The sequence below is a fragment of the Notothenia rossii genome, assembly GCF_949606895.1.
Source record: "Notothenia rossii genome assembly, chromosome: 10".
NCBI lineage: Eukaryota > Metazoa > Chordata > Actinopteri > Perciformes > Nototheniidae > Notothenia > Notothenia rossii.
In genome coordinates, this window is record NC_136908.1 from 24,677,278 (window position 1) to 24,690,604 (window position 13,327).

Below are 13,327 nucleotides of genomic sequence, written 5' to 3' on the forward strand. Positions count from 1 at the left end.
CCCTCAGCTATTGTCCAGGCTGAAGGCAGACAAGGAAGTGAGTCCAGCCTGTTTTTATTCACTCCATTGTTTCCTCTTTTGTCAAAGTTGAGCCACAGTTCCTCGAAGTTGAGTCGATAGCAAAAATAAGCTGCGGCGGTGCACACACACACACACACACACACACACACACACACACACACACACACACACACACACACACACACACACACACACACACACACACACACACACACACACACACACACACACACACACACACACACACACACACACACACACACACACACACACACACACACACACACACACACACACACACACACACACACACACACACACACACACACACACACACACACACACACACACAGGTCTGTGATATTCACAGACTCCACTTGTGCATTCCCGTCTGCGCCTTCACTGAAACCCAATCCAGCTGGGGAGTGTGTGTGAGTGTGTGTGTCTCAGAGGGACAGACCGAGGGGCCAGGAGGAAAGGGGATCGTGCACAAAAAATAAGTAGAGGAGGGGAAGGGGTTCTGTCTGCTTCTTCAGGATGCCACACAAAACCTCTGAACACAGTCAGAAGGGGGATACCAGCAGAAATGGCAACCAACAGCCACAAAGTTGAGGCTCCAAACACGTCATTTTTCTCTTGTTATCCAAAGTTACAAACTTCTCAGAGCCAGATGTAGTGTTCCACCTCCTCCTTCTTCTTCTTTTCTGCGCCCTTTTTCAGTGTTTGTTTAAAGCAGTCTGGCAGAGCTCAGCTCAGCCGTTGCACGCCTGCTTTCTTTCTTTCTTGATCAGTCCTTTGCTTCAAAACTCATTTCCAACACTGCCTTTCTCAACTGTTGCACAGAGCAGCCCACGTGGCCTGCATGTCAAATATGCTAAATACTCCACTCTTTCTTTTTTAACTACCCTCGCTCCCCCCCCCCCGTCAGTTGCGCTGCAGCTGTCATTGCCGCGTCCAAGGCAAACGTCTTCATAGAAACAAAAGGGGTTTGTCACCGGTTGTGCTGCACACACCCACAAACACATGCAGAGCTTGCAAACTCTCGCGGGACCCACAATCCCCACCCCCCCTCCACACAGACCACAACAAGATTTAAATTTCAAGCATTCTCTGATGCTGGCCAGATACCAGAAGAGAAGGAAGGACGAGTTGGAAGAGAAGAAGTATTCAGTTAAACAGGCATAGAGGAGGAGTTGCTAAACAGATTAAAGTCATTAGATTAGCTCTCCCCCTTTCTTACTCAGCCCCATTGACCCGGCCAGAGTCTAAGCCTTCACCCATGACCCGTTTAAGATCTAACTTGATTAGTCAATTCCTCCGCAGATTTACCCTCGTTGGCTGTCATTTTCATTCATTCCTCAGTCGTCACGGCTGGTTGAAGAGTCACAAAACAGACGGAAAGAGGAGGAGGGAAAGTGTTGAGGAGGGCCAGAGGATTAAGCTTTTTTGTTTTTCCCTTGGGGGTCATACTGTGGTGTAAAACTCGCTAACTGCCATGCCGGTGTGTTGCACTCTGGATCACGGCGTTCACTAAATGACCCGTTCTTCACACGTAACGCTGTTGTGGTTGTGCCGTAAGTTAAAAGGCTCACACTCAGGCCTCAGTCTGTGTCAAGAGGCTAGAAACCACTTAGTGTGGCTAAGTGACATACACACAAACACAGGTGGAGGGCATAAAGGACCTGTTATTGACTTTTCTGGGTCATTTATTTGCTCATGAGAGAACACCTGTCAACGGGAACATTTACTTTTTCCCCCGTCTCTCCAATCTACAATCCATTTCTCGAAAACAGTTATTTAATGCCATTATCTTCCTCAACATCCTGTTTTTTTAATCTCTCTCCCCATGTTCCACTCTCCCCCCCCCCCACATGGTAACCTGGCAGCATGTTAAATTAAGCTGCCATTTTGATTTTCTCTGTGCGTTTACTCTCCTAAATCCACCCCCCCCCCCTCCTCTACAACTCTCAGGGGAAAGTTTTATATTAACTTGCTGAGCATTTCACCTGCCTGTGTGTGTGTGTGTGTGTGTGTGTGTGTGTGTGTGTGTGTGTGTGTGTGTGTGTGTGTGTGTGTGTGTGTGTGTAAGCATTTATTCTTCAGGCAGAGAGGCAGACACAAAGAGAACCTGGACCCCAATGTGCGCTTGCACACATCAAAAGTCATACAAAGGCACTGGTTCACACACACACACACACACACACACACACACACACACACACACACACACACACACACACACACACACACACACACACACACACACACACACACACACACACACACACACACACACACACACACACACACACACACACACACACACACACACACACACACCTAAGTAAATAAGGTATGCATCCCCACTGTGGTGCTCAATAACTTCAATAAACACGCCTGTCAATCATCTACACACACAGAGACTCTGCAGATTTGGAGGCTGATTTGAGTGTGTGCGGGCGGGCAAGTACAGAAAATGTGTCTGCATCATGTGCACACACACATTCTTTTAGGCAAATAAAAACGTCCCACTTTCAGCGTTTTTTTCAATCAGCTGGCAGACTATGTTACCCGATTAATGCAGGAAGGACTTTCCACATTATAAACACTTCAGAGGTCAATTCTTTGCGGCGCTTCACACCATTTGGGGAGTTTTAGTGTGGTAAAAATAGGCTTATACTCTCTTCTTTCGCTCAGTTTCCTCCTCTTTCTCCCACACAAACACTTGTATACTTGCACAGAACAACACCTGTGAGGCTGCCTGCTGGGAGGTCAATGCTAGAGGTCATCCTTCTTTTCTTCTCCCCCACACACACACACACACACACACACACACACACACACACACACACACACACACACACACACACACACACACACACACACACACACACACACACACACACACACACACACACACACACACACACACACACACACACACACACACACACACACACACACACACACACACACACACACACACACACACACACACCACCCCCTCTTCCCTTTTTCTTCGAGGCTACTCCACCTCCCACACACCCACCTGGTTCTCCTCAATAACAAGATTTTGCACCACCTCTACAGAACAATGCAGCTTTTCTGTGTTTGCTCAGTAAATGGAACTTATTTATTTACATTCCTTGTAATGTTATATGATGTCACTGTAAATCAGCAGGAGGATCAACACTGATATGGGCAATTATCACAATTAAAAAAAAAAACGGTAAACTCGACAATATTTTTAAAGAAAACATTAATTATATGGCTTGTTTCCCCCATAACAGCATTTTGGTTAGCATTCTACAAGTGAGGGATTATATTAAATATTTTCGGACTTTTTTTATATATGTCAACTCAGGAGAGAGTATATTGGATTTCATTGAACTGAGAGAAGGAAAGAGGAAACGATGGAGAGAGAAAGGGAGAGGCCGAGTCGTGGCATGCCTACCTAATTCACAACAGCTGAAACAATGCAGGACCTGCGAGTGGAAAGACTAAGAAGTCATACACACACACACACACACACACACACACACACACACACACACACACACACACACACACACACACACACACACACACACACACACACACACACACACACACACACACACACACACACACACACACACACACACACACACACACACACACACACACACACACACACACACACACACACACACACACACACACACACACACACACACACACACACACACACACACACACACACACACAGAATGTCCTCCAAACAAAAAATGTCCTCACAGATGAGTTGTTTCTCAATGATTTCAAATGTTCAAGTCATAACAATCCTTTACTTTTTCCAATTGGTTTATTATACACAAACAACAAATAGGAGGAGACGTGTGTGCGGGCAGGTTACAGGAAAGTTTCTCCGGTGAAATAAATTGATGAGATTAGAGAAATGATGTTAGTGTGATCCGATCAGCCCCTTGGAGAAACAAATCGAACACACACATATGGACAAACTCAGAGTGGCAGACACACTAACGGACATGAACACGCTGACAAAGTATTCCAGGAAAACAGAGCCACAGTCCAGATGACGGGTGATTGGATAATCTGAGCAGTCATGGGAGGGTTACTGGGTTCTGACACACTGAACTCTGGCTGTACATCTCAGTGTGAATTAGGCAAGCTAACATGGATGCTTACTGCGGACATTTTGTCAATTTGTTACTTAAACTCTTTGGCATGGTCTGAATTGGCAGGACTTTAATTACTGCAACACATTTTTTTTTCAATTATTATTTTTGGCATTTTTGCCTTTATTTGACAGACTAGACAGAGAGTGAAAATGTGGAGAGTGAGGAAGGCATGTCACGCTAAACAAAAGTCCAGAGGCTGGAATTGAACCCCGGATTGTTGTGCGCTGTAACCACAGTTGTATAAAGTCGCTCCAGCCGTGTTTATTTTTCATCATTTGTTTCATATACTTTCAAGTAGTTGGGTTTATCATGTGGTTTTGATGATTTAAATAGATATATGTATACAGTTTATTCAGAATGATACATGGAGTGCTTATTTGTGGGAAGCAGAAGGCTGTCAAACCAAAACAGCTGAAATACTGATGGGCTTTCAACAACATAGAATGCGTACCAGATACATTTTTTTGTGTGTATTTTAACTTTTTAAAGCTTAATATGCAGTTTTACACCGAGATTTAAGATTAGACTAATGATTAGGATTTCCAGACCTGAACAGAAAGGTTGTTTTAAACATTACCTAGGGTTTCTCTAACATGTAATGCTTAACATTTCAGTGGTGTATTTTAACACAGGGTATATTTCCTTTTTTAATCTATTTTTGACTGTTAATTACTAAAATGTAAATGTGTAGGCAGTTCTAGGTGAAAATTAGGAGATGTTCCAGCGTCACAGCGTGGATCCCAACACACCCAGTGAGCTGCTGGCCCAGAGTGGCTCCACGTCTACTCCCGTCATTAAACAGTTGCTGACACAGTCGGTGCGGGGAAACGCAGTGAGTCACGAGTTTACAGATAGAGTGAAGAGACTACAGCGTGATGATGTGGAGAGCAGAGACTATCAGAGAGATAAAACCATAGAGAGGAGGAGTTTGAAGGTGTGAAGGAGAAGGAGCTGGAGGGGGTGAGGACAGGGGAGGCGTGCAGCCATGATTTAGGGACAGGGGTTATAACAGACACGTGTGCACTAGGACACACAAAGACACACTCTGGCCTCCTGTTCTGCTGTCGCCGGGACTAACTAGCCCTTCACAGGAATGTCCATCTGCAGCTTTGGGCTTAGGGCCTCTGAAACGCCCCTCTGCTAAAACACCAGTGTGTGTGTTTGTTTTGCAAAACTTGTGGGTACCAAGTATTGTGAAACAACTGGCGCTGTGAGGACTTTGTTGGTTGTTAGGACCTTCTCTGTGTTTCTGTGTGTCTTCTCATCCCACCCAGGGACCAGAGATGTCAGCTGCTTAGGAACGGAGCGAGCCAGGGGCATGCAGGGGGATGTTGATGCCGCACCCTAATGTGTGTGTATTTGTGTGTGAGGGTGGGGTGAAGAAACAGCTGAGATTCTAGATTGGACCCAGAAAAAGACTGGAATTAGAAGCATCCTCCTACACACCTATCATCATCCCATAGAGAGACTCTAAATACAAACACAGATTCCACAGTAGCACATATGTGCACTGTATGCATTGTCATACTTGTGCTGTCTCCAAAACCACTCCCTTTACAGCAGATACTCAGTAGCTTTCTATATTAGAGGCTAAAGTATCATCTTCATCTGCAAAATGCGACACACAGCATTAGGGGATTGTGTGTACATAAGATGGACTCAACCTCAATAAGTGCATTGTGGCTGTTTCGAGGGCAGTGCACAAGGTTCAGACTCTTTAGACACACGCTTAAAATAGCTGACATGAAATAAAGCACATTTCATAGTAAACAGGAAGTGATTTTTCTTCACACACGATGGTGTTCTACTTTATGATAACCGTGACGATTGAGCCTATTTTTTTTCTATTTTCGAGCGTTATTATATATGCTATTTAAAAGAAATATGTGGTGTTTTGGTATGAATACTGAAGGCATAAAAGATTTTGTATTAAAAGGTCCCATGTCATGGCCATTTCTACTGATCATAATTCCATTGTTGAGGTATACTACAATAGATTTACATTGTTCAATGTTCCAAACTCACATTGGTTTCTCATACAGCATCTCTGTATAGTATGTGTATTCACTTTCTGTCCTGTGAGCCCACTGTGCTCTGATTGGTCAGCTCGCCCTCTCTGTTCTGATGAGTCCACCACCGTTACAGCGGAACATCAGTGATGTGTTACAATGGCGTTTGTTAGCAACCAGAAAATGACACCAGTATGGACAAACAGATGAGAATGCTGCGTGGGGTCTGGGTGCCGTGTTGGCGGGACGTTGCGCGGCTCGCTGCTGCGAGGAGCGGACAGTGTGAGCTGGTGTAATTTCCTGGTTGCTGCGTGGGGTCTGCGAGACAGCGAGACATAGCGAATGGACGCGGGAAGGGTGCTAAGGGGGCTGCAGCACCCCCATCTGCGAGGCTCCACTAGCTTCATAACACACAAGGGGACGGGTAATAACCGGAAAAGCATGACATGGGACCTTTAATGGTAATTTAATCTCCCTAATAGACTGAGAAGAATTGTATTTAAAGAATAAGTATAGCCAAATTATTTCAAGCCAGCTTTCAATTCTTGACACTAAAAACACATTTCTGTTGGTACTAAAAAAAGTATTGACTTTTTTAATTTTTTTATTATTATGCTAATTTCTGTAAGGAATGCTAATAAAGACGAAGAAGACAGCGGAAGTCTGCTCGTTCACTCTCTCATTGAAACAGTATTTCACTGTGAGATCACCGTTGGAAAGTTTAACAATAATCTGACAACATCACCTCCCACTCCCATGACCCCTCTTCCCATAGCTACCCTCCACCCACACCCACACCCACACCCTCAGTATTTCTAAGCATCGGCATGACATCACCCCTTTGGATTGGGGTATGGTCGGGGATGGCAGAGGGGGGGCCTGCTCTGTTTGGGAGCCAGACAGACATGTTTAGGTTTGAAATGAGCCGAGCTGGATCAGTTACAGAGAGAAACAGAGGGGGGTAGAAAGTATAAGGAGAAAAGAAATAAAGCAGTTTACAAAAGAGGTATTTTCTGCATCCACCCCTCACTCTGGGAGGCTAACAAACAGAAAAGACTCATTAGAGTCCAAGGAGGGTCAGAAAGAGGACACTGTACTCTCTATCCCATTATTTCCTTATCTGTTTCCATGCATCTGTATGCCTGCCTCGTGATCCTGCTCTGCATGACCACAATATGTCCCCTGTATCATCCTTTCGTTGTCCTCCTATAAATACCCTGCTTGCCCCAAGATAGAGTGGCAGACCATTTCCCATGCTCTATATCCCCCTCAGACAGCAGCCATTAAACATTCTGCCCCTCATTTTACTTTAGCACCCAGTCTGCCACAGGTCTGTCTGCTGCTCTGTCAGCTCAAAGTTCACAGTTTTAACGAATAATTCTTAATCAGAGAATCAAAATGATGAACACCTAGTATTTTATCGTATTATATTTGGTCTTAGTAATGCCTTGAAGTACTATAACTTTCCCTTTTTTATATAAAACAGGCAAATACCTGCACAAACTAGAAGACATTTTACAATTTTTTGCAAAAAAGTAGTCCTGCAACTCACAATTATCTTCATGAACAAAATATTAATCGTTTATTGTTCTATTTTGGTCTTTAAAATGTCAGAAAACAGGGAGGAATATTCATCCCAGTTTCTCAAAAGACAAGCGGAAGTCTGTAAATGTATTTTTTAAGTCAAAAACAAAAATATATTTACTTTGATATATTATAAAACAGATAAAAGCAGGAAATCAGCATTTATCTGCTATTTTTGAATACAAAATGTGGTAAAAGCGATTTTTGTCATTCTACTCGCTTAGTCAACTTAACTGTGTAGCTCTATGAAATATTATAAATTAAATAACTTGAAGCTGAATTCACAAATATAAAAGATTAAACATTATGCCATTTGACCAGTTCTGAGCAAACAGCAACTGTGTTTTTAAATCATGTAATATATTTCATAAAACAGATTGTCAGTGCACCTGTAAGCTGAACACATGTAACAGCTTCATGCTCTTTGTCTGATCCGGCTCTCATTTGCAGCCTATTTAGCTCTTAACATATCTCTCTCTCTCTCTCTCTCTCTCTCTACCTCTCTCTCTCTCTCTACCTCTCTCTCTCTCTCTCTCTACCTCTCTCTTCCTCTCTCTACCTCTCTACCTCTCTCTACCTCTCTCTCTCTACCTCTCTCTCTCTACCTCTCTCTCTACCTCTCTACCTCTACCTTTCTACCTCTCTCTTTATCTGCTCTATCTGTTTGTTCTCTGCCACACATTTACTCAGCATGCAGCGAGGGCGGAGGAGGACGAGAGACCCAGAAACAGAGAGAAGGGATGAAGAGGAGGTCATTACTTAAAGGAAAGAGATGTTTTATTAAATACCCAAATTAAAAGAAGATAAAAGGAGAGACAGTAGGAATGTTAAAGCAGGAATGTGTATGAAAAGAATCATGAATTTTTGATCCGCCCACACGTGTTCTCAATAGTGGAGTCGATCATTCTCTGAAGAACGAGCAGGAGTCCTACTACATTTTCCAAATGTATGAAAATGATTAATGCTCAAAACACTAGAATCCTAAAGAAAACACACACACACACACACACACACACACACACACACACACACACACACACACACACACACACACACACACACACACACACACACACACACACACACACACACACACACACACACACACACACACACACACACACACACACACACACACACACACACACACACACACACACACACACACACACACACACACAACCCTCTGCTGGGATTTGGTGCATACTTCTCCTGAGCCCGCCCCTCACACACTTAAATACTTTCTAAAGTGGACAGGATATGACATCATGGCAAGAAAACGTGCCGTTTAATGACAGAAGAGAGACTGAAAGAGACGTGTGCAGCCATGAAGAGAGCAGCGGAGGAGTAATGAAATACCAGGCCCATTCCTGAGGTCAGCCCCGATGCTAAGGAAACAATCAACTACTACTGAATGTGTTTATGTGAGGCCTGCTCTTTTTCTCTAAATACACACAGGTATTAAACTAACCAACATGAGTGAGTACCCTCACTTTTTAGCATAGTAGCTATTAATGTGTTTTATTTTTCTTATTTAATGAGAGGATAACTCTATATCCTATATTAAAATGAATCAACAATAATTGTTATCATTATAATAAATCCTTTATTTCCAAAAATACCTCATAATTGTGGATTCAAGCTTCACAAATGGGATGGATTTACAGTTCTTTTTTTGTAAATAAAAACATTGAGGGCCATATTTTGGACCTAATTTGAAGATGTAACACTGGGCTCTGGGAAATTGTAATTTTTGTATTTTCTTTTCAAATGTCATAAAATAAATATTGAACTATTACAAACGTACTGCATAAATAATTGTTTGTTTTTATACCTACTTTACTCTTCAGGCTTTTCTACTCAACATGTGTTAGCAATGTTGCTTCTTTTGTATGATCCTCACATCTTAAAACCTTTTTAATTTTGTATTTACATTCCCTTGCTTAATATAAATGAAAACATCTATTTGTGTCACATCTTTGAGTAATTTGATTTTGGCAATGCAAATAATTATAGGAATTGTTTTGTCATAAAAAATAATCACCAACTATTTTGATAATCAAGGAATCGAGTCATTGTTTAACTGTTTGCAGATTGATCAAAGCAACATAATGGTATTGTTTAGAGAACCACATGTTGTTAATTGATAGTAAGAAAAGAGACGTCTGATTTGCAAGGTTATTGAATTGTTACTGTACTTTACCATGATGACGCTAACAAGTTCAAAGCATAAGCAGGGCGGTGACTATACATCATAAAGAATGTCTAAGAAAGTGTTGGTGGATTGTGGGAAATGTAAAGAGAAGCATCATATGTGTCCTATAGAGAAAGAGCCGCGTGATTCAGCAGCGTGTCAGGCCTTTCAGAGAGATGTGTGACTCAAATTCACCGTCTAACTCCTGACAAACCACGGGAGTCCTTAACACACTTACACACACGCACACCAACACACCCCGTTACTTCATGGTCTCCAGAGGTCTGAACAAGAGGAAAGGATGGGCACAGACCTCCTCAGAGGCTCCACAGAGATGACATGTCGTTATTCATAGCGCACACACAGAGCTGTGTCCTAAACCTGAGCCGAAGGTTTTCGGTTTATCCGTGCAAATGACTTTCAGTGGTATGATGGGAAAGGAACAGACTGAACACAACTTTTTCTCCCAGAATTCAGTCGGAGTATCTCATGTTACCAGCTACACCATGAAGCATGACAAATACACATGTACTCATACACACTGACATAATCCACTTTACCCACGTATCCATATATGATTCATCCGCGTAGATAACCAGCAAGAAGTAGTCCCCCTTACCTTGAACTCCTGCAGCTGCTGTTTGATCATCTCCACCTCCGTGCCGACCATGCCCTGTGAGTTCAGCCCATTTTCAGCCCTTCCCAGCATGCCTTGCAGCTCGGCCACCAGCCTGTAGAATTCCCGAACCTTCTCTGCAGCGTCGTCGATCTGATCCAGCCGGCCTTGGCCACGCTCGCTGAGCTGGAGGATAAGGAGCAAAAGATTAATTAACTGTGACCGCATATTTAAAAAATCGACAGAGCATTGAGTTGCGGTATTTTGTGTTGCGATACATAATTGAATCCACTGAATGCTGAGATTATTTCTGATGAGAAATAAAAAAATAACAGACCAAAATAAGATTAAAAATAAATGTACTACAATTTCTTATTTGCATTAGCTTTAACATTGATTTACTCATTTTTGTATTTGTTTTTATTTCATGTATAAATGTATCTATATATATTTCTTCCCCATTTGCATTTCACCCCCATATATGTTCATATTTACTTTATTACCTTCCTTTTACATTTCTTTATGCATTATCGTCTGCCTGCTGCTGCCTCAGATCTTTTGGTTTTACACTCTCCAAAAAGGATAAGAAGTGGAAATATGTTATTGCAATATGTTTAAAATTGCTTATTGTATTGTGACTTAAGTATGGTGATGATGCCGTAAGGGTGAGATCCATCCCTAATTCATGTTGTCAATAACTGTGCCATGATGATCATCATGGTTATTATAATTATTATCATCCTCCTCCTCCTCCTCCTCCTCCTCCTCCTCCTCCTCCTCCTCCTCCTCCTCCTCCTCCTCCTCCTCCTCCTCCTCCTCCTCCTCCTCCTCCTCCTCCTCCTCCTCCCTCACCTTGCAGGCCTGGCGGCTCAGAGCCTCCGTCTCCCTCCTGAGAGCCAGGAGGTCGGGGGAGGAGCCCTCCCGGCGCAGCATGGTGGTGCAGTCTGTGTTGTGACCCTCCAGCTCCGCCCTCAGGTCGCCCAGGCGGGACAGGTAGCCCTTCAGGGCGTCAGCCTGAGAGGCCAGGGAGTCTGCGTCGCGTCCAACTGGTCCGAGGGAGTCCAGCTCATCATCCAGGTCGGCAATGCGAGAGAAGACATCGCGCACGTGAGACTGGACCTCACCCACGCCCTGTAGTCGGGACTCCAGGGAGGAGCAGCACTGCTCGATCTGATGGAGGAGAAGAGGAGAGATGTTACAGAGGAGACGGCGCAGAAGGTGTTAGGAGCAATCCAGTCAAAACTTGTATTTCATTATCAAGTGCATCACAATGAAAAATACTAAATTAAGTGCCTTGCAGCCGAAAGATAAAAAGAAAAGCACAAAAAGAGAAGGCGGTGGCGGGGTAAATATTTGTTGTTATTGTTGAATAAAAGCACAGAACAACGCTTTAAAAAAAGCTACCAAATCTGTTCATTCTTTTATTTTTCAGGGCATTTTCTTGGAGTGCAATCGCAAATGATCACAAAAGTTCGGTGGCCGATGAGGTCAAACAGCAACTAGCAGCTAGAACAGCACAAAACATTTGAATTAGGAGTAACGCGCTTCGTCGAGTTGGTGAGTCTCTTCTAAATGCTGCGCATGTGTTTTCAAGTTGGGGAAGATGTTTCTTAATTTTCACGTGTTTTTGTATTTGCATTGTTTTTTAAACTGTAGCACATTTCTGCTACTGGAAATGTTTTGGGCTGCTGTAGCTCGTTTGCAACTCTGATATTCTGTACAAACTGTGAAGTCCACTGAGACAAATGTAACATTTGTGACATTGATTGATTGATTGATACAAAGTCACAACTAAGCAAACCTTAAATGAACTCTAAATAGAGGACGGTGATGTGATCCCCTAATAAAACCCAGGAGCATGGGTTATATTTTACTAGGTACTAGCACAATGAAGTGTGACCAATCCAGAAATGATGTAACATAACAGCATGTAAAAATAGATGTTGTCTGGGTGATACAAGGAGACAGTAGCAGCATTATCTGAGTCATCTGATCTCCGGCAACTTTTCTCTCAACAACAATGACATCAGATGATCAATAGTATAAAAAGAGAAGTAAGACATCTGAATAACAGAGGGCTGCTGCTGTGGTGTTATACAGTAAACAGTCAAAGGCTCCTGTGATAGCTCTACCCTTACATGGAAGCTGGAATGCATCAAATAAGTAATAAGCAATAGCGTGCATGCTGCATTCTCCAGCCTCCTGTTTACATTTCACCCACAGTGACCATATACAGTATGACTACTGTGGGTCAAACAGTCAAACTATTCTGACAGCTCTGGTTGTTTGCTCTCTCTCAGCGCACTGACACTGAGCAAAAACACACATACATCGGCACATATACACACACGCTGTGACCCTCACTATACATAGTTCTCCTCTTTTTCACTTATAACAGCTTTATGTGGAAAATGTTACATAAATTCATGACTTTTAGGATTCCACAGCTCTTATGTTCTGCTGTTTTTCCACAGCTACCTGCAGACTCAGCATTGTTTTAATATATGGCTCAAGAATATTTTGGACATACACTAGCTTTTTGTTGGCAATCCAAATCAGGTTCAGGAGGAGAGGTTGAAAAAAGTGAGTAAAGCGTAAAGAGCAAACAGTATGCTACAAAAACACAACTCCCCCTGAATCTCATCAGTGCCCTGTATCAGAAATGGTACTGTATATCCATAAACTCAAACATAAACGTGCCCGGAAAATGTGTCATCTATTT

At 42.9% G+C, this 13,327-nt stretch overlaps 1 protein-coding gene across 1 annotated transcript in view; it reads right to left on the reverse strand.

The window, feature by feature from the left end:
* macf1a (microtubule actin crosslinking factor 1a) overlaps positions 1–13,327 on the reverse strand; it is a gene marked incomplete at its 5' end in the record, with an annotated part of 277,749 nt that overhangs the window by 53,040 nt on the left and 211,382 nt on the right. The window contains 2 exon segments of the mRNA XM_079655334.1: positions 10,609–10,791; positions 11,458–11,775. Of these exon segments, the coding sequence (XP_079511460.1) occupies positions 10,609–10,791; positions 11,458–11,775 (501 nt within the window).